General features: G+C 32.7%; 1 protein-coding gene across 4 annotated transcripts; it reads left to right on the forward strand.

Annotated features, from left to right (window-relative positions):
* The first annotated feature begins 333 nt into the window (after window positions 1-333).
* Window positions 334-20,198, forward strand: LOC144847902 (cysteine desulfurase SufS-like). 4 transcript variants are annotated; one of them, XM_078704496.1, is made up of 19 exons: window positions 6,342-6,517; window positions 6,638-6,685; window positions 7,554-7,904; window positions 9,532-9,562; window positions 10,233-10,476; window positions 10,714-10,779; window positions 10,942-11,007; window positions 11,914-12,055; window positions 13,647-13,692; window positions 15,013-15,089; window positions 15,273-15,346; window positions 15,459-15,569; window positions 16,363-16,614; window positions 16,930-16,991; window positions 17,109-17,162; window positions 17,347-17,458; window positions 18,317-18,493; window positions 18,626-18,676; window positions 19,264-20,198. In XM_078704496.1, the coding sequence occupies exons 3-19, from the start codon at window positions 7,718-7,720 to the stop codon at window positions 19,552-19,554; spliced, it is 2,043 nt and encodes a 680-aa protein (XP_078560622.1). In that variant the 5' UTR covers window positions 6,342-6,517; window positions 6,638-6,685; window positions 7,554-7,717; the 3' UTR covers window positions 19,555-20,198. The 4 variants fall into 4 exon arrangements, with proteins under 4 accessions (XP_078560606.1, XP_078560615.1, XP_078560622.1 ...); XM_078704480.1 differs by lacking the exons at window positions 6,342-6,517; window positions 6,638-6,685 and adding an exon at window positions 334-690; XM_078704489.1 differs by lacking the exons at window positions 6,342-6,517; window positions 6,638-6,685 and adding an exon at window positions 2,505-2,891.
* Window positions 20,199-21,625: the final 1,427 nt, after the last annotated feature.

Raw genomic sequence — 21,625 nt, forward strand, 5'->3', positions numbered from 1 at the left:
GTGGTTATTCTTCAAAGGCATACGTCAGAAAGAGAGAAAACACTCAACACTCTTTGAATCGTGGTCCAAAACGTCTCTCCCATACCGGTGATAACAATGAGTAATTTTAGGGACAACAGGGAGTTGTCAAAAAGTACTGAAATGTATGCAATTGAAATATATGTATCTGACCTATACACATTCCTCGAAATAATTATCGTAATTGCTGAATAGATTGTTACGCAAACAACAATAGCATTGTCAACAAACTGAAATACTGCATGGCTGACTAATTCCTATTGATACCCCAGAACAAACGTGAACCATTCATACAATACCACAGCATACCGAGATACAAACGTATGACAGTTTTCGCTAATCAGTAAGTTCCGAATTGTTATATAAAGCAACACTGCATACACCTGTTGTACTGTCGTATTTCTTTCCATAATAAGAAGGAAAGGGGAGTGAAGTTGAGAGAGGATATAGGCCTACACCATACCAAATATTTTAGCTTTATAATGGAAGACGTGCCTAGCAAGGATCGTTTAAGCAAGGAAGGGGACGATATCGATTGTGACAACGACCATAGGCCTACGGTAACAGACGTCTCTCCCATTAACGAAGGGTCAGAACAGGTTGTTAAGCGAAGGACTACTACACCCAGTGATGTCAAAGACGAACGACCCAGAAGTTCTGTTACGTTTTCTGGTAAGTATTGCGTGTTGTACTGTATTGTTATTCTCTAATTTTTACTAGGCATTTTGTACAGCAAATAATATCATTACTTCATGTGCTGTTTTTTGTCATGTACCGTAACCTGCAGTCTTGTTAGGGGGTCAAGCTTAAAGTATCATACTTATTTGACCTCCTTTCACACTTCTTTGTTGTACAAGTATCTGTATATATTTTGTTTAAATTAGTTTGATTACCTTAATGTTTCAAATAACTTGTATTATTTTTGAAGTGTGAAAAATTGAATAAAAGAAAAGAAAAGAAAAAGAAAAAAAACATTTATATTTCTAATAACAATCGGCTTAATCCGGATTTGGCCTATAATTCCACGTAAAAAAGTTGTTCCTTTAAAAAAAAAATTGAGGGAGGGGATTTTTTTTAGCATAGCTACTGACCGGAAAGGATAAAATCTAGTAAATGTTATTTTGTGTGTTCCTTGTTAACTAATATTCAACATTCTTATAAATTAACACACACACAAAGTTTTACTAAAATTTGAGTACGATTTTATACTCTGTACAAATAGTTTGAAATGGAACTTTACCCGGTATCCGTTTCAGTTCATTTGCAAAAAAATTGGATCAAAAACTCTGTTCACGTGTCCTAAATAGTGGATATTTTAATTATAATGAAACATTTAGGATATTTGGTACCACAGTATTACACCAACAACAATTACATTACATTTTGATAAAAACACTGCTGTACAACTAAATACTCTGAAGTTGTATTAGGGGGGTATTACTGAGGTAAAATGTTACGTAACTTACCGTAGGTTTTGAGTGACCATACAATTTAGCGCCCTCAATTAGGCCTATCGACCCATACTTGTTTTTGTACTGGTGGATGTGATTAAAACCAAAAACAAATTAGGGTCTTTATATGTTATTTTCATCTAGAGCTAAATACAAATTAACGTATACTGTACACGCACGTTATGCGTTTCGGTTTCTATACTTTGTATTTACAACGTTATGCTGTTTTGTCTCGATTACCAAACGAGAAACCATGTTTGTAGCGCGTAATATTTATATTACGAATAATTAGTGATAACAAACTAACAAATGCCTTGAAATATTTGTTATACTTTATTGGTTACAGGAGGATACACCTCCATGATTATATAGACGAAAACATGTTTGTTTCAGGTCAATTGTGTTGACTATTGCGACTGGTACAGTGGTAGTGTCGAGGCTTTCTTTCTTTACATAACAATCAAGATTGTAAAGTACTGTAATGTTTACGATGTACTATGTAAATACTGTGAGATATGCCCAACCACGGTGATTGTTGTTAGTTGGGTACGTAGGTGCGGAAGCGTCTCATGATTTCTAAACTACTGTATACATTCAGGAGGCATGGTCCCTCTGGGGTTTCATGCATGTTTGTACTGTACTTCATTCAATATAGACATATTTATTACACACCTGATAACATATTTCATCAAACATGTGCTGCCAATGATAATTTACTGTAAGATGGGGTTGAGGTTGAGGATCGGGACATTTTTAGGGAGAAATCCCTGTAAAAACCATGCTGTCAACACGCCAGTAAAGTAAAATCATTATCCAAATAATGATGACATAAAACATATATTAAATCTGTAGTGTACTATGTTCTTAAGTGACAAATAAACTTTGATATAGGCCTGTATCGTAAATTTCTTTGAATATGCCAATTTACCCTCATGTACTGAACTTGAGTCGAAAAGGTGAAAGTAATATTGCTGAGGTCAAGTTTGTACACATTTCCTAACCAACCACACTAAAGCTACAATCAGGAACACATTATAGGATATAAAATGCATATAAACACTATACTGTGCATTTGGTGAACACCGGTCCTTCTCAACGGGACCACATTTTTCAAATATCTTTTAGATCGTGTGTCTACGAATCAATTTCACTCGCGGACCGGATTGGATGTGGACAGGGAGAACACAGTTGGAGGTTTTGCTTGACTCATGTACTAAATTCGGAATCAGTTATAAGTAAAATGTGTGGGTGACTAAAAACCGCATCAGAAAGAGCACAACTTTTAGAATCAAACAAAGACTAGTAACGAAACGGAATCTTAGTAACAATTAGTCTACAGTTTTTGACGTGCTTGTGTTGGATATAATTATTTGGTTGTAGGCTACGTTATGGCAACGGTACGAAAGACACCGAGTGTTAGATGTGAGTACAGTATAGTTTTATTTAATTCCTCCACACAGTCACTGAATGTTCGTATGAATTAAAAGAGTTTAATTTCTCTAGGCCTGGTCGACACAAAAAATTATTACCCTTCTGATACCGGATATTGCTTTTCCTCATGGGGAACACATTTGTTTTTGTTGTATACATATTCCATTTATTGTTTCTTACCTTCGGTATATAATGGATTTTGAAATGATAGGCCCCTTGATTAGTAACGGCCACTAAATGTCACTTAAAATACTTTGTTATTAATGATTAATAGAAAGTGCATGTAGTATACACATGGAGGTAAACAATAATTATTATACACGTTATAGTCATCACTTGATAAAACCTGTTGAACGTCCCATATTGGGCCAATATTTATCGAATCATGCTAGACCTTACCTATCACAAAAATATGTTTTTTTCGTAATAATAACGCCCGATTCTATCATAGGCAATAGGTAATGCAGTGTCACATGTATTATGGCCTATGATACAGGCATCTGATACTGCACAGATTATGTATGCATAATTTGCCTATGATACTTTACATATACGGTACAGTAGGCCAACCGACAATCGGCTGAAATTGAGAATTAGTTTATTCAAGATAGCTGATATTTCCCCTTTCAATATTTGTTTTAAATATAATAATTATGTAGGCCTACAATTTAGATTATTTCAAAAAATGTTGTAGCAGTATTAGTCAATATGCAAGTTATGCTACAGGGATTTCTTCATTCGTCGTCGTAAAAACTTTCAATAGTCTTATAATAATAATATTATTCGCGTAGTTATTCTCACGAAAGATGTCACATTAATGTCATAACATTTCAGTTGTTCCAAATACAACCACAACATCTACACCCGGACAACTACCCCCGGATGCGATTTTTTGTTTCGTACATAAGTTTATGTGAAAGATAGCCGAACTACTTCCTAAATATAACTAAAACTAACCCTCTAAATAATCTCTCTCTCATTTATATAAAGTCAAAAGAAGTTGCTCGTGGGATTCGAACCCATACATCGACATGTTTGTAAAGTCCACATAGTCTAATCCACTCGACTACACAGACGGCTCAACAGAAAGCGTTTGTATTAGCGAATTGACTAATGAATGGGACGTTTCATGAGTCATCCCCTCCCCCAACTTATGTACGAAAGGAAATATCTTCCCCCGGACAATCATAATTTTATTTGAACAATAGAAGTGTCATATTGTTAAGGTTCCTCATACGTGACCTGTTGAACGTCGTCGCCAAAGACTGATTATTATTTTAACGTAGGCCTACTTATGGTCAAATTTCGTTTCCTCTGTTATACGATAAGTTAATAGTGAAAGAAAAAAAATCAGTTTTATTTAGCTCACTGTTTTTCAGTGGCGTAACGGCTATGAGCGCTCACTGGCTAACCCCAGGGGCTCCGGAGCTTATTGGGCCCCTGAGTTCCCAGAGGCAAAAACAGACATTAAAATATGTCGAAAAAGGCCGAGGTTTCCAGCATTGGAGGGGTACTTTGGTTTCTTAAACCAGGGGCCTCCGGCCTCTGCGTTACGCCTGGCGTTACTATTTAGGCCTACATCAGGCCAACAAAATATATAGGCATAATGTCGTCGGTAGCTTTGATTGGAGACTGTTTGATGGACCTTCTGTATACAACGGATGCGTTTCGGTCAATTTATAATGGGTTAATAGTCTATCCATGTCTTGCGTCACAGAAACTCAATAAACATCGATATCTAAAATGATACAGAATATTTATAATGCAGAGAGATATCAGCTTACCTGATATCATCCGTTGACCATTTATCTCTTTAATTACCACATCTCGATATTTTTTTTAATCGGTCATATCGTTATATAGCTATAATTCGTAAGGTACGATCGATTAAACTTTGTATAATGTTTTGTTCTGTTGGCAAGACTTCAACGAGTAGGTACGTGAAAACATTTCCCAACCGATGAGAAATTGTTTTGGTATTCTATAGGGAATGCTTGTGTTTCAGTAAGAAGTAACACACTATGTAATGCCAGATCCGCACAATGTGTTGCCGAATCTACTTTATATCACGTGTCTTTGGTTTATCATGCGCCAGCTGGGTATGCCTATTTCCCATGTGAACAACGGCTCGCGTACTTTGACCACTAACGCACGTGCCCGATCTTTCGGTCACCCAATTCTCTCTCTGTACTGTATCTCCACGATTGGCATTCTGTCCAGCATCATATTTAAATAAATATTTATGTACTGTAGGGCTAGTCTCATGGCCTATGACTGTCACATGTGATACATACTGTATGTGACACTGTGTTACAGAAAATACTTATGATACTGAAGAAATTATAGATACAGTATTTCATTTGGGTTTTCCTTCTGGAAGCAAGAGCGAGCTCCCGTGTTCCTCTGTATAACAGTGATAACTTGTTGTTCCGCCACCAATTTTAACCTTACCACCAACCTTACTAGATTTTGATGTACAGTAGGTCTAGTTATGATATAGACTACATTTACCTCGATTTCTCCAAGGGAAATACGGTTCTTACATCTTCTTGCTCAGGGCCACCCATTGTATAGTACTGACGTACTACATGGTAATTAATTAAATTGATTATTTAGACTAATTCCACTTACAAAAAAAAACAACAACATCTTTACTGATTCAATGTCATTGACCTGTGGCTTTGTAAATACATATTATTCAAAGTCCGGTAATTGTGAATACCGGTAACTACAGTACTTCCAATAAATGACGTTGGAATTAGGGCTATGGTCGTTTTGTTTACGCTTACAATTATTGTAAACATAATAATGTTAACGTCAGACGGATGATAGTTATGTATATAATAGCCCGGTCGCATGTACATGAATAATCGGACCATGGTACAGAATAATCAAGAAAGTTTACCGCAAAGAAACTTGGAAAAGGATGTAAGCGCACTGCAACTATTGACAAATCATTGCGCGATGGCTCATCCAATCTTTCGCTTTTTTTAAAGTAAACTTTAAATGGAGAATTGCCCATCAACAATTTTAATAAAGTAGTCCACTCTTATAGTGGAAAAGGCAATTGATCTATGTCTATACATACAGTATTATTCATTTTAGGCTATTTATAGCATTTCTTAACATTCCATTCTTAAAAATGCGTAACATAATGATAATACCTTTATGAATTTTAGAATTGTATCAAATGGTAAAGGCAAATGATCCAGGTCTATACAGTATTATTCAAGTTAGGATATTTATAGCATTTCTTAAAATTCCATTCTTTATAAACATCTATTCAGGTAGACCTAATTTAAATTGGTTTTTAAGGTACATACCATTTCACATGAGGTAAATAAACAACAGCGTAACATAATGATAATACCTTTATGAATTTTAGTTATGGAAGTACTCGGTAGGCGGTCCTTCTAATAAGCAAGATAAATCGTTCAGAATTTGAATAATCACACTTCTATTGTAAGTGCAATGTGTACTAAGCCCTTATATATCGATGACTAGAGCATTTATAGTTCATAACTCGCGATAAGTGATGTACTAGGAAACGAACCAGTGAATATAGATACTATTTTTATCACGGCTATAGGATTATTCAGACACTGACTCCATATTTGGTAAGGGAAAATAATTGTTCATATTTAAACCCAGCCCTTCTACAGATAGTAAGTTTTTTATATTTATTATTTATGTTATAAGAACCTGATCAAAGTATTCAGAGACTGACTCCATATTAGTTTAGGGAAAATAATTGTTCATATTTAAACCCAACCCTTCTACAGATAGTAAGTTTTTTATATTTATCATTTATGTTATAAGAACCTGAAAAAAGTATGTAATGTTAAGTGTTTCTTGAAATTGAAATTTTATATCCATATGTGGAATTTTAATGAAAAGAAACACATTTTATTGTCGACGAAATATAAGATCGTAACAAGCGAAAGTTCATAACTACCATTAAACTATGCTAAATATTAGTACAACTTGATGTTGCCATTTTCAATTGTCTGTTTTGCCGTTGAGGTGGTCTGTCCGGACTTTCGCTTTGAATATGCAAAAAAATGTTTGTTTTGATTTTTTTGTGGATATGATCGTATCTACTGATTGTTTCTACTGTTATCCCCAAGTGAAAGATGTTTTATTATGTCCTGTAGGAGACTTGAAATAGTTGTTACAACCCGGCGAATGTAGTGTAAGGTCTTTTTGCAGACAAACGAATTTATATTACTTTAGTTTATTGGATAATAATGATGCCTCTTGTCATAGAATATTAAAATCTCATACACGAATGACTAATCCTTTGGGATAAACCACTTGCTCAAAAGAAAGATATGATCAAATCGATGTTAATTAATAACAACAAATGTTTTATTTGAGCAGTTATTCGTTTGTATCGCAGACGATAAGACTGTTGTATAGTCCCAGTTTAAACCATGGATGTTGAGTGCTATGACCAAGTCAATAGTAAACAGCCTATAGGCCTGAAAATGGCTATGGCTTCTCTCGGAATAAATAAATCAGTTCGACCTAAACGAAATGTTAGCTTCCGAACCGATTTGGAAGAACCTTCCATGTCTGATATTCATAAAGAAAAATCTACTGGAAGTAAAAAAGTTTCATTTGATGATCATATATCGTTTGATTTATCCCCAGTTAAAGATGATGTAGAAGGAAGCGATGATGTGGTATCAGAGCAGGTAAACGGAGGAGAAGATATTGTACCAAGTCACCGGAATGAAAACAACAACAGAGACGTAGCGAGGGGTTCTTCATTTCGTAAATTTAGTAGAAGTTTCAAAAGGCAGAGTTCTAAACACATGGCGAGATTAAACAGCAGATCGTCAGCTGGTGACGACGATCTAGCGATTGTCAATGAGGAGGAAAACAGTGATGATGAGAGTGAAGATGATATTGAAGATGATCCAGAAAAGATGATGAGATATGTTGACGAAAGTGTCATAGGTAAAGATGCCTCTTTCATCGGGCCCTATGGCGAAAGAAAAGGTATGTTTGGTCCATTCATAAATTATATTTATTATAGTTTACTAATAATAATATTTTTTATATATATAACTTTATTCACAATCTCAGATAATACAAAGTACATGCAAAATTAATTGAAGTTGTGAATGGGGTTAAGCTATAAGCTAATGCTTTAGACGCAAAGCCCCTTAAAACGAAAAAAAATTTGAAATAGATAAATAATTCAATAATTAATAAATAAATAAAAACAGTATAATGTACCATATTAATTGTAACGATAAAAATACTAGCAATAGAAATAATGCAGTGATAATAACAAATCAAATGTCGAGAGAAAATGAATTAACCAGTAGCTTAAAATTAAAGATAACTGGTGACAAACATATCATGAATTTGAACATACCAATACTGGTTGACATTTTAATGTCATTGGGTAGTGAGTTCCACACATATGGTTGATGGAACTGTAGAAGATAATTTTCGTTTTGGAAATTGAATCGATAATAGATTTCATAGTTACAGTAGAGTATATTTTGTTGTATAATATAATTACATTAATGTTATTTAACAAGGCCATGTACATGGCTGCAGTCGCGTGTGCAAATTTAAGTTAGTGTTTACAGACCAACCGACCGACCAACCGACCGACATAGTGAGCTGTACAGTCGCGTTTGCACGCGCCTAAAAAGCGGACATTGATGTTATTAACTTGCTTGTATAATCAACCAGATAGCTTACTCATTTTTTACGATAGTTGAACTTTAGCATTATATGTTCCATTATTGTATAACAACAGCATTTTTATCTAAACTAGTCTCAATTTCTCTGAAGTCTGCACCGCGCACGGTACAGATATGCTTCAAACCCCAATTATGTATACTATATTGTCTCATTCTGACAATCGTATCATATTTTTAAATCTCTATAACAATTCCGCATATTGTATAACAACGTCAACATTAGTTTGTTATGAACCATCGTTAAAGAGACCTATATTGTAAATAAAACGGCATAACTTGTGAACACAAACAAAATAATCGCACTTCAGTCGTATCAAAACAAATCATGTTGTTTGTAGGTATGCCATAATGTTTAGCTTTCTATTTGTTTTGTTTCGATGTTAATAATATGTTGGTGATCTCGACCGCCAATTGTTAGTAATAATAACGTTGTCAGACGTAATTATTTATATTAGGCCTAGACCTATTGGTTTCCTTTCTCACAATTGTTTTTGTTACATCATCATGAACATATTTACAGATGTCTATTGTCACCCAAAAAATGAAGGTTAATAAAATCAGACTTTAAATAGACCATTTAGCAATTATTCACTTCTGTAAAAATAAAATATTATTTCACTTATAAACAGACAAAAGAAACAGTTAATTTTAACCAAAAACTATTGTTTGACAGACAATTTTTAAATAGCTTTAAATTACATTTTTTCAGGTAAATATATTGTTTTTTCGATACAGTTTTTGGTGAAAGTAAATGACTATTAGGTGAAATTAAAATGGCATTTTCAATAAAAAATTTGGAAAACAACTTTTTAGGGCGATAATATATCTTTAAGTAATTTCATCATTTCATAATGCAATTACAATGGACATTGCTATTGTTTTTAAAGTCAATTATGTTTTATTTACAGTGACTTATTGTGATTATACAGCTTCCGGCAGGTTAGTTGTTTTTAATATTGAAAATTAAATTCCCATGTTGATAAGCTATGGTTTTCTGGAAAAATAAAGAAAATATTACCTACTGTACCCACTGTAGTCTTCACCTAGAACTATTATTTTTAATATATTTGAAACATGGGAAATACCGGTAAATTTATTCAGTTAAAATCCCATTATATATTACAATCAACGTTGCTGAAAATGAGTGTACTGTATTAGCAATTTTAAGTGCTTAGCTTAGACACAGACAGCAGGATATTCTGTTTAGTGAGCTTTTATAAATTATGTGGAGTGATTCGTGATTCTCATGCAACCAAATTCAAATTAGGTGCTAATTTCACCAATATTTTTATTCAATTTTGGCCTAGTGATTTGTTGAGTCATAAACATTTAAAGTTTTCTTTTATATAGGCCTACTGTTAATTTTTTTTGTTAGAATTTTGTATATCTTGTGTAAATGAAGTAATCCCCGTAATACCAGATTTTCCATCAATAAAGAAACGTCACCTTTTTATTTGTGTGTAACAAATCCATAAAATCCATAACCATTTATGTGGTTGTTGTAAAAATATTTTTTCGCGCTATCCTCAACATATGTGAAAGTTTTCATTCATTCATTCATTCATACACATTGATTCTATTATTTGACAATGTTTTTTTTCACAACCAGGCCACTAAAATTCATCGAAGATTACATCACAGAACATGTGCAACCATTATATGCCAATACGCACACAACAACAAGCGTGATGGCAAAGCAGACGACAAAATTTCGAGAAGAAGCGCGTGACATCATCAAAAAGTGCGTAAACGCAAGTGAGGAGGACATGTGCATTTTCACCGGCAGTGGCACAACAGGTGCTATTCACAAATTGGTCTCAGCTATTGACCTAAAAAATAAAGCTAAAAAGGCGGTAAGTGTTACTATTTAATCGATTTTAGGTGTATAATTGGCAACTTCACATTCCATGCATAAATTATTGAGTATTTTGTTTATTATTGGATGTAAATTTAATGCTAATGTGTACATCAAACTTTTGTTTTGTCGGAATACCAATGCTTTTACGGTTTGAGAAATCCCACATCATACCGTATGTAGAACGTTGCAACTTCCTGATATAAAGTTTTCTACATTCTTTTCTTTGTTACAGGTAGTGTTTGTTGGACCATATGAACATCATAGTAACCTTCTTCCTTGGAAAGAATCTGGAGCAAAGGTAACGACACAAACGTCAATTAATACTACTGCTAGTTTCCATTTTCAACTTACAAAGAATGAAAGATAACCCTCCTATGTATAGTGCAAGCAGGCCTAGAGAAAGTATGTATTTGTTTTACTTGTTCCTGCAAAAAATAATAATCTTGCTTCTAATTTACAGGTAATACGTATTAAGGACACAGCTAGAGGAACTCTGGATTTGGAACATCTAAAACAAAATCTTAAGGTGAGGCAGGGTTGTACCAAACTTCGACCTACCAACATTTTTAGAACTTTATTAATTACTGCTAAACTGATTAATTTACAGATACATAATGTACAATAAAAAGGTGAAAATCTCAACAATAATTTGATTTATTTATATAAAGATTCCCAGAAATTATTTGAGAAAAGAGAATTTTCAAATCTCCTTATGATGCAACCACAAACATGCCAACACAACTTCAGAAACAATAGTAAATAATATACCGTAATTCCCATTATTATTATCTATTATAGGTCCTAATTGCAATATTCAAGATTATAATCCTGTTATATTAAGTGATCACACCTTGGTTAGGAATTAAACTTAAAATGACCAAACTTTATTGAAATGTTAAACAATATATACTCTTTAAAGGTTCATTATTCTAATCTTATAATTTAATACTACTTAGCTTGTTTCAATGCCAACAAAGGTTCATATAAAGGTCATCTAGAATATTCCGTGACAATATGTTTTACAATTTCTAATACAATAACTTCTTTCTTAACTTCAGATTTTATTTCAAGTAACGAATAATCTATACACAAAATAGTAAAACACTTTAAGTACACTACACTATAATTCATCCATGATTAGACAGAATTGCAAGGCATTTGAGGGCTAAAACTCCTTCCTAGTATAAAACTTCAGTAAAAATATCTATTCCAAGCATAAAGAACAAAGTGTTATGATATTGGGTCAAGTTCGTGTCCATCACTTGGATCACATTATATTATGATGAATCAATATGTATAATTGTATTAAATCATAGTCAATCGAAAGTTATGACAATGATGTTTGTCCATCATGTTCGTACCTATTTTTTTTTACAAATATGATTTGATCTTTGGCGGTTGCTAACAAGAATTATCTGTTTTTTTTATTCAGAGATATAAGAAGAAGGGGCGTTTTATGATGGGTTGTTTTTCGGCAGCATCAAATGTGACTGGAATTCTTACAGACACGTTGGACGTTGCATCGCTTTTACATGAGTATGGCGCTCTATCGTGTTGGGACTACGCAACGGCAGGTACTTTGATGTTTCTGTTTAATAAATACCATTGTATTGAGAAAAAAAAACTACTTCCATAACAAGTTACGCATATTTCTACTAAACAAACAAATAAAATCAAACAAGTTACCGCAACAACTTAGTCTAGTCATTTGCCATTATGTCACTTATAAACAACTTGGACGAATTCGCCCACACATGGCTTGTAACGGGTCATACGTGCGAAGTGTTATGTGATACAACAATAAAGAACTGAAAAAGCATTTATACTAATTTCATTTTAAAATATGTAGTATAATCATGGATAGATTAGAATTTTATATTCGTCCATACTTAGTCGGTGGTTGTATCAATATTTATTTTATCATTGTAACCAATCACGCTTGATTACCACACTCAAGGCACTCCTCTGTGATCAAAATAATACACAGATTAATAATACGTATCGGGCAGTATATTTTATTTTTTTATTTTTATAATATTGTTTATTGCGTGTTTAACTTGAACAGACGAATTGATATTCAGTCACTACCACTGTCATTTTTTCCCTTTTGACTTGGCAAAATAAAATCTTGCCAAGTATAGTACTTGTTATGTATGTTTGTTAGTTAGCACGATAGCGCCTACAATTTTCAAGTTATCATTCTGATATAATAGGTACTTACAGAACATGCCTATTGAAATGCAAGTTCATTAATAACTGCACAGATAAAAAAAAATGTGTATTCTTTTACATGCCAATCTGTGGTACAACTACTCAGTTTCTGAGTGCTTTCATTTACTTTATTCAAAACTGGATACATAAGATTCAGATTCAAAGATATATAGTTCAGTAAAATAGTTTATACTACTGAATAATTATTATTTAGAAGCTATTGTCTGTATAAAATAGTAGGTATACAATAGGCCTACTTAAAATAATTTGTATTTTGAAGTAGATTTATTTCTAGAACAGAAGAAATTATGTATGTGTTTGTTTATGTTTATGGCTGCCCTAGTAAAGTATTTTAAGTTGAACTTGGATCTTGCAGTCGATATTTACAGTTACTAACATTATTTCTATATTCGCCTCTCGTCTGACTTCCATATCATATACATGGCACACCGTAGAAACTTAGTTTTTTTCGATATATTCATTTCCAACGCAATAAAATCATAAAAACGCCCTGATGATAAAAAGGCACTTCATATCAAACATTCTCAGTGTGAATAGAGTTCACTTTTTATTCAAATTGTGTTTTTACGATCCAGTAATAAACTATTTAAAGCAAATAATTTAGGCTAAGCCATTATCGTATTTGTGATATTTTCAATTACGGAAGTTCAACAAACTTTAATTTTTCAAATACACTCCGCAGCTTTGTAGGTCCAGGCAATTAGTAAACTTCAAGGAAGAGTGAATAGCGTCATATAAATGTTATTGTTTTTATGACGTCAATTTGTATTTATTTATATTTAATAGTGTACATCAACACAATGATCCTTTGTGTATTCCCCCATTGTATTAGACAATACCTAGTATTTATTATTCCCAGCTTCTTCTTATTCACAACTTATATTAAGTTTACTATTAAAAAATGTGTAATGCTTATGTTAATTTTTATTTTAGCTCCGTACGTAAAAATTGATATGAACCCAGTGCCAGACGTAGACAGGTAAGTTGTATGAAATAAATCCAGCTTATCTATAGCCTAAAGGTTTTTTTATAAAGCGTCCTCTAAAGCTCCGTCTACACTATCATACTAGTTTGTCAAAAAAATGTAATGTTCCCAAAAATGGTAGTGATAAGCCCAAATATGGTAGTGATATGACATCTTCATGTCCATATATGGGCACATGACATTTTTGTCACATACTTTTTTTTTTAACTTGACGTTTGTTTCATTGTGATTACCTGACCCGACGTGAGAAAGGGCATAGACCATTGGATAGCATTTTGAATGTGAACGTGAACATACTCATGTTCAGGTTTCTGTTTAATAAGTAGTAATCCATAGCTCGGATATGGTTCGTTGACTGTCTGAGAACATCCGGGATATGTTTTTCGGACGCTGCGATGGTCACGCGTACGTTTCACGATGGAACCCGTGGCGCTGATGAGTCAGCTGCTACGTTTACATTTTGAAAGCCAACTTGTAATTTCACATTATTAATAAAATATTGAAATTCCCCGAATGATCGAACATCAAAATTGTACTGGTAAATAATCAATAGCGTAAGGAATATTTATTTTCCCCGGAATCGGGATCAGTTTTGGTTCGCAGCTGTGTAATCAACTTGGTATTGTTTCCTTTATTTCGTTCCTGCTAAAACAAATTGTTGTAAATAGCAATGAATTAACTGGTCATTCACTGAAGGATTACCGTACGTCAATAAACTTTAGAGAAAACCGTGCCCAGTGGTTTTATTTAAACTTTCGAGAAAGGGAAGTATTTGGGCTATAACAACAATCAATTTAAAAATACCAATACTGTTGATCAATATTCAATATTTGTTTATAACAATATTCTTAATAATTCATAAATAAATTCATAAATTCAGAGAAGAGTGAATTATGATTCAAACCGCATTACTCATTATACTTAATTACTTTTTTAGAAGAATACTTTAAAAACATAATACTAATTGACTTATAATGCATTCTTTAATTAAAACTACCTTATATGCACACATTAAAAAAAAGCATGCAGTTTAGGATTGTTGTTAATGATCCAATAAATATATTTGTAGCGTTAAACTTATGTTTCATTATGAGCTTTCGCCAAGCTGCATGGACTAACGCTCATGATTGAGCTGCGTTGAGTAACCAGCGAAAGCGGCGAGAATAAGACAAGGATACGAGGATAAGAAAAACATCCTTAACAAAAGCAAAGTGCATTTATTCAGATTACAATACTACCCATCATACAGTAACATACGGTATGTTATAGTTTGCAAACGAATGATTTGTTACCACTGTATTATCTTTTCTTCAGTGTTACACCTCAAGATTTTTCAAAAGACGCAGTATACCTTTCTCCACATAAGTTTGTAGGTGGACCAGGCACACCAGGTAAACCATTGTATTATGTTCGCCTCCTGTGAGAGGAAGGCACTTAAATAAGCTAGAGACCGGTTGTGATTCGTTGCTATATCATTAAATGACATGTATTAGGCCTACTTAATTGTTATTATTTGAGAACATAATTAGATTTACTGGTAATTAATATTGGCATGGTTTTTTTTTATTTGCTAGGTCTTCTAATAGCAAAGAAAAAGTTGTTTATGAGCAAGACGCCAGGAACGGTTGGAGGTGGAACAGTTGCTTACGTAAGTAAAAACCTTTAAGCCTAAACATGATTTTGATAAAGATACATTTGTAGCCTATCCAATAGTTGGTATGTACAACTTCTAGTCTGATTATTTCAAACTCTTACTTTAGGTAACTCGTGAAACACATCACTATGTTAAAAACATTGAAGAGAGGGAGGAAGGTGGAACACCTGCAATTTTAGAGTCTATTCGCGCTGGTTTGACATTCCAAGTAAAAGAGGTATAGTGTAACATTTCACTTTATTTAGAAAACTTTGTAAAGTTTTGGAGTTAAAGAATAGCTTATTGACTTGTTGTGTTTCAAGTACAAGTATAAACATTATTAAGCTTTGTTCCCACTTCACAACATAAAGAAGAAAGCGCGCCGGAAAATAAATTCACCAATCACGACGCGCGATGGATCATGTGAACTGTTGCTTGTGATTGGTCAACTCACTTGCGTTGTGTGCTACGTCGTTGCATTGCGTCCAAGTGGGAATCAACCTCAACGAGTCAAAAGTCACGTTACATTTATTTTGTTGCTATAAAATAAGATAATGGTAATTCAGGAAGTCATATTTTACTTCCATGACAAAATTATTACTGATGTCAGATCATATTACACGATATCAGCAATTAAGGAAACCTTATCATTCCGACCGTGTCTATCGATGTAAATAAACAGAAGTGTCAGTATTCATATTTGTTTTGTTCTAGTTTGAAGATATTATTTCAACATGGTTGCTTCGCTTATTTAAAATGAAAGTACATTATTGACTTATCTTGTGATTGAATCTGCCCTGTCTACAGTATCAAACTTTATGTGACAAAAAAATGTGATGTGCCCATATATATAGACATGATGATGTCATATCACTACCATATTTGGGCACATCACACTTTTTTTGTCAAACTATTTTGATAGTGTAGACAGAGCTTTAGAACAACTGATCATGTCGATGTATTCTAAAATGTATGTAAAATTTAAACTTATGCTACTGTACATGTTGTAATTAACATCATTTCTATTGTAGTCTATAGGAGTTGAGGAAATAGAACGTCATGAGCACGCGCTAACGAGAAAAGCGTTCATGAAATGGCGGGAAACAGACAATATAATGATACTTGGAAGTAAACGGGCCAAGCGTTTGCCAATCTTCTCCTTTTTGATACTCAACCCTCAATCTGGAAAGATTCTGCACCACAACTTTGTAGCAGCTGTTTTTAATGATTTATATGGAATACAGGCAAGAGGAGGATGCGCATGTGCCGGACCCTATGCACAGGTATGGCATGCCAATAGTTGATATTTTTCAACATAATCATCCGATATAACCACATTTACTAATTGAAATAAGCTGTTCAGCTTTATGGGTCATCCTGGTATGTTGTTTCTCGAGCACCGAATAAAACAAACAAAAGTGCTTTATAAATAGTTAGTGCGCATGTGTGAGTTATTAACAAGAAATCATCATCTTGAACTTCTTTAAAGAGTTCAGTAAAACAAAATACTATTGTATATTGTATTGTATATATTATTATTTTTTATAAACTGAAATATTTAATATTTATAAAGTTTGTACGATTATATTTTATTTCAGGATCTGTTGGGAATAAATGAAGATTTAGCTGAAAAGTTCACATACTTTTTACTAGACGATGAGTAAGTTTTAATTTCGTATTTTAAGTACGTATTAAACTTCGCCATTATTTTTTAAACTTGTTGGATTATCTCTCGTAATCTTTGATTTAACCTACAGTTTATTGTTATTATTTGTAGGGAAAGACAAAAGAAACACGGTATAACATTTTCAGGATCATTGGGAATCATGAAGTAAGTTTAGATATGAACTCAGATGTTAGACCTATATTGTCTACATAAAGTTATTTATCTTGAGTTTTCTAGATCTACAAAACTCAGATAAATTGTTCTTGGACGATATAGAACAATCAATTGCACTTTAAAATAATTTCCAATGAGATTAATAAAAATAAACTTCTTTTCGTTTTATTTTTAGACCGGGTTTTGTTCGACTTAATTTACCTTTCTTCAACTCTAAGGAAACAATTGACTTTATCCTAGATGCAGTTGAAGATGTTGCCAACAATGCATGGAAGTTATTGCCGCAAGTATGTCATATCATTTCCATCATACCTGATATTATCATAGGATTATATTATTCAGCCGACGGCAGTGGGGTTATCCACTGTCCCTCTTTATATTGGTTTGATCCCTTAGTTCAACCGAGGGCATGTGAGACTTTAACCATATGTCTAAGGACACGTTGAAAACAAACGTTCTGGTCTCTAGTTGTTGTCCATCACCGGATTAAATCTTAACTTATGTAGGTCAACTTTAGGGTTCTATACCACTAATAGTAAACCTAATGTATACGTTTAGCATACAATAACTTGTACAAATATTAAAAACTATTAATTCATTAGGATAAACTCAAACAAGCTTTATTCATCTGATCCGACACAATAATCCAAAGAAAGGAATTTTAATACTGATAGTAATCAGTAAAATAATGAGTTTTAAAACGTTTTGTAATGTGCTCCAAGGACTCATTATTAAATTCTTATTACTTACCACTAATTGTAATTAATTATCCCATACCTCTGCTCCAAAAACATTCAGTTTGGAAAATACATACTACATGTCCATATAAAGTTATGAGATTTACGTAAAATTGTACCGCATTATATTTCAATTCACGATGACCTCACAGTGACCTGATTGTGAAATTGATGCGCACAAAGTACCGTCCAAACATATAGCCCAATGACTAAATGGTAATTACAAAGTTCCCCATCTCAAACATCGCGAATTTTGGACCTGCGATTTAGGAGATAGAGTGGAGATTTCGGGTTAGTGTTAGTAGGCCAATAACTTAGTAGATTATGCAAAGAGTTCTAAATCCTAACGTGTAACATGTGTAATTCTATTTGTTGTTAATTATAAACATTTTTTTATATTAAATACAGTACCGTTATGAAGCTGGGAGTGGAGGATGGGAGCATCGGAGCTCAACGAAGACCGGGAACGATAGCTTGTTGAACGCTAAATTAATGGGCGGGAAATTCAAAGCGCCTTCCAGTCCTTATACTAATTCTAAAAAACATCGTAACAATACCAACATGCATACGGACGCAAACTTACCAGTAAGTAGGCCTACGCAATGAAGATTATGTATTAATGTAGTTCTCAAATGTACTGGAATTATTATGTTATTGTTACGTCATAGATGTGTGAAACATCTGACTAATCAACATCATTATTGTTATTTGAAACAGGAATACCTTGAGCACGCTAAACAGGTGTACGCTGATGCAGAAAAAGAGCAGGTAAATACTCATTAATATTCATGTGACAAATCTGGCACCTATCTATTGTAACACTGTGAAGTACTAATAATTATTATTAAAATGATATAGCGTTGGGAATTTCGCGCACCCTTTATTAAAAAAAATAAAGGGCGGGCGAAAATTGTGAGCTTACAGTATCTTACCGATAAGAACTTTACTGTATGTTTTGTTTATTAGGAATTCTTTTTGTGCCATATTCTGTCGATAAAATAACAAGATATATCTTAGAAATAATGTGTTTTAAGGTTGATGTGAATGTTAGTAATTCTTCCCTGTACTTATACATTTTTGATGTTTTATTAATAAGATACATGAAGACTAACACTACCTTACTTTAGTCGTTAAAAGTACCTTTATTTTGTCATTTTATAGTGTATTTCCCAAACCAGAATACTGTAGATTGGTTGTATAACAATTTACTATTTACAAAATTAATGATAGTACATTTAAATTTGTAACTATTACTATATTTTATTGAGTGCTGCCCATTAATAAGTTAAACTAAACATGATACTTGAGCACGACAACCATGATTTAAGTTTTAACTTAAATGTTTGTTCCTTCAGGAGTACGAAGCTTTGAAAGACACTGATCTTGACATTGGAACTAACGATCAGTCTCTGATATGGTTCTTGCAACCGAAAGAAGCTGCTCGTATCATGACATCACCAGAAAACTACAAGCCACAAGAGCTTATTGATGGCGTAGTTGTGAAGAAGTCTCAGCAAGGAATTCCATTCACTCCCAAACGTTACTCCCGCTGGAGGTCAAAGCGCATGAGCAGTAGACGACAGCAATCGCGTACCGAATCAACAACAGAGGAAAAACAATCCAATGTCAAATGCTCAATTATGTAACTGGAATTGCACAAACTGTAATATAGTTTTGTATATTTTTGATCAGTACAAATTTTGTATAAATTTCAAATGATACAGTTAAATTAAGTTAATTTATCAAACAATTCATCAAAGTATATTTTACAATCCTTGTTTTTCATTAAAGCTATTCACATTTCAAAATTCAGATAGACAAAATATATTCACAATGTCTCAATAACACGCATGATGGGTAGAGCTTTAGATTACAGAAGTTATGAAAATAAATGTTAATTTACTATTATTTTTATTACGCTTACAGTAATTATTACAAATTTTTAAATAATAGGAGTTATGTTAAATCTTCAAAAGTGTGGGCTTTTAATAAAAGTCACATAATATTACTTATATCAATATTATTTGATAAAGTTAGTGTAAGCGTTCCCGTTCTAACATTAACATTTCGAAGCGGATGCTATTTTATTGCTTTTAAAGCAACATTTTATCAGACATTCCAACAATTTAAATTAAATTTAGTATCAAATGTCACACCAGATTGATTACAATTTTTGTAACGGTGATGATGATGATTAAATATTGATATGGGATTATTTAATAATAGTAATATAGTACAGAGATTTTTTCGAAAAGTTACCAAATATATACTTTTAAAATATGGTAAGGTACCACGAGCAGAAAATATGTGATTCTGCGCATGTCATTCATTTCACTTTTTAAAATTCAATAATTATGCGATAATATTGCCATTATAGGGCCTATACGCAAATATATGTTATCATCATAATATAGAGCCATAGTAACTAGTTATGTCTAAAAATAAAAGTCTCAAAATTTGGCAATTTTTCGAAAATTTCCCTGGGATTTTTTCGAAAAATGGCCAAAATATATACTTTTTAAAATTCAATAATTATGCGATAATATTGCCATATATGCACATATATTGGGTTATCATCATCTTATAGAGCCATAGTAACTAGTTATGTCAAAAAATAAAAGTCTCCAAATTTGGGCATTTTTCGAAAATTTCCCTGTACTATAGTACAGGGATTTTTTCAAAAAATTGCCAAAATATATAGTTTTCAAAATTCAATAATTATGCGATAATATTGCCATATATGCACATATATTGTGTTACCATCATCTTATAGAGCCATAGTAACTAGTTATGTCAAAAAATAAGTCTCGAAATTTGGCTATTTTTCAAAAAATTGTCAATTTTCGACCCTTTTATTTTTCGACATAAATGGTTTCTATGGCACTATAAGATGTTGTATGATCATATACATAAAAATTGAATTTTAAAAACTTGATATTTTGGCCATTTTTCGAAAAAAATCCCTTACTATAGTACAGGGATTTTTTTCAAAAATGGCCTATTTTCAACTCTTTTATTTTTCGACATAAATGGTTTCTATGGCACTATAAGATGATGTATGATCATATTCAGCAATATTATGGCATAAAAATTCAATTTTAAAAACTTGATATTTTGGCCATTTTTCGAAAAAATCCCTTACTATAGTACAGGGATTTTTTCCAAAAATGGCCAATTTTCGACCCTTTTATTTTTCGACATAAATGGTTTCTATGGCACTATACGATGCTGTATGATCATATACAGCAATATTATGGCATAAAAATCGAATTTTAAAAACTTGATATTTTGGCCATTTTTCGAAAAAATCCCTTACTATAGTACAGGGATTTTTTCAAAAAATGGCAAGTTTTTGACTCTTTTATTTTTCGACATAAATGGTTTCTACGGCACTTTAAGATGCTGTATGATCATATACAGCAATATTATCGCATAAAAATTGAATTTTAAAAACTTGATATTTTGGCCATTTTTCGAAAAAATCCATTACTATAGTACAGGGATTTTTTTCCAAAAATGGCCAATTTTCGACTCTTTTATTTTTCGACATAAATGGTTTCTATGGCACTATAAGATGTTGTATGATCATATACAGCAATATTATGACATAAAAATTGAATTTTAAAAACTTGATATTTTGGCCATTTTTCGAAAAAATCCCTTACTATAGTACAGGGATTTTTTTCAAAAATGGCAAATTTTCGACTCTTTTATTTT

This window comes from Antedon bifida, chromosome 1 (assembly GCF_963402885.1).
Source record: "Antedon bifida chromosome 1, ecAntBifi1.1, whole genome shotgun sequence".
Lineage (NCBI taxonomy): Eukaryota > Metazoa > Echinodermata > Crinoidea > Comatulida > Antedonidae > Antedon > Antedon bifida.

Excerpts from the sequence above, each read along its gene's own strand:
- LOC144847902 (XM_078704480.1), top strand. The coding sequence starts at position 501 with ATGGAAGACGTGCCTAGCAAGGATCGTTTAAGCAAGGAAGGGGACGAT. Across the intron at positions 12,056-13,646 it reads TTGGGACTACGCAACGGCAG|CTCCGTACGTAAAAATTGAT; the intron begins GTACTTTGATGT and ends TTTTTATTTTAG. Across the intron at positions 13,693-15,012 it reads CCAGTGCCAGACGTAGACAG|TGTTACACCTCAAGATTTTT; the intron begins GTAAGTTGTATG and ends TCTTTTCTTCAG.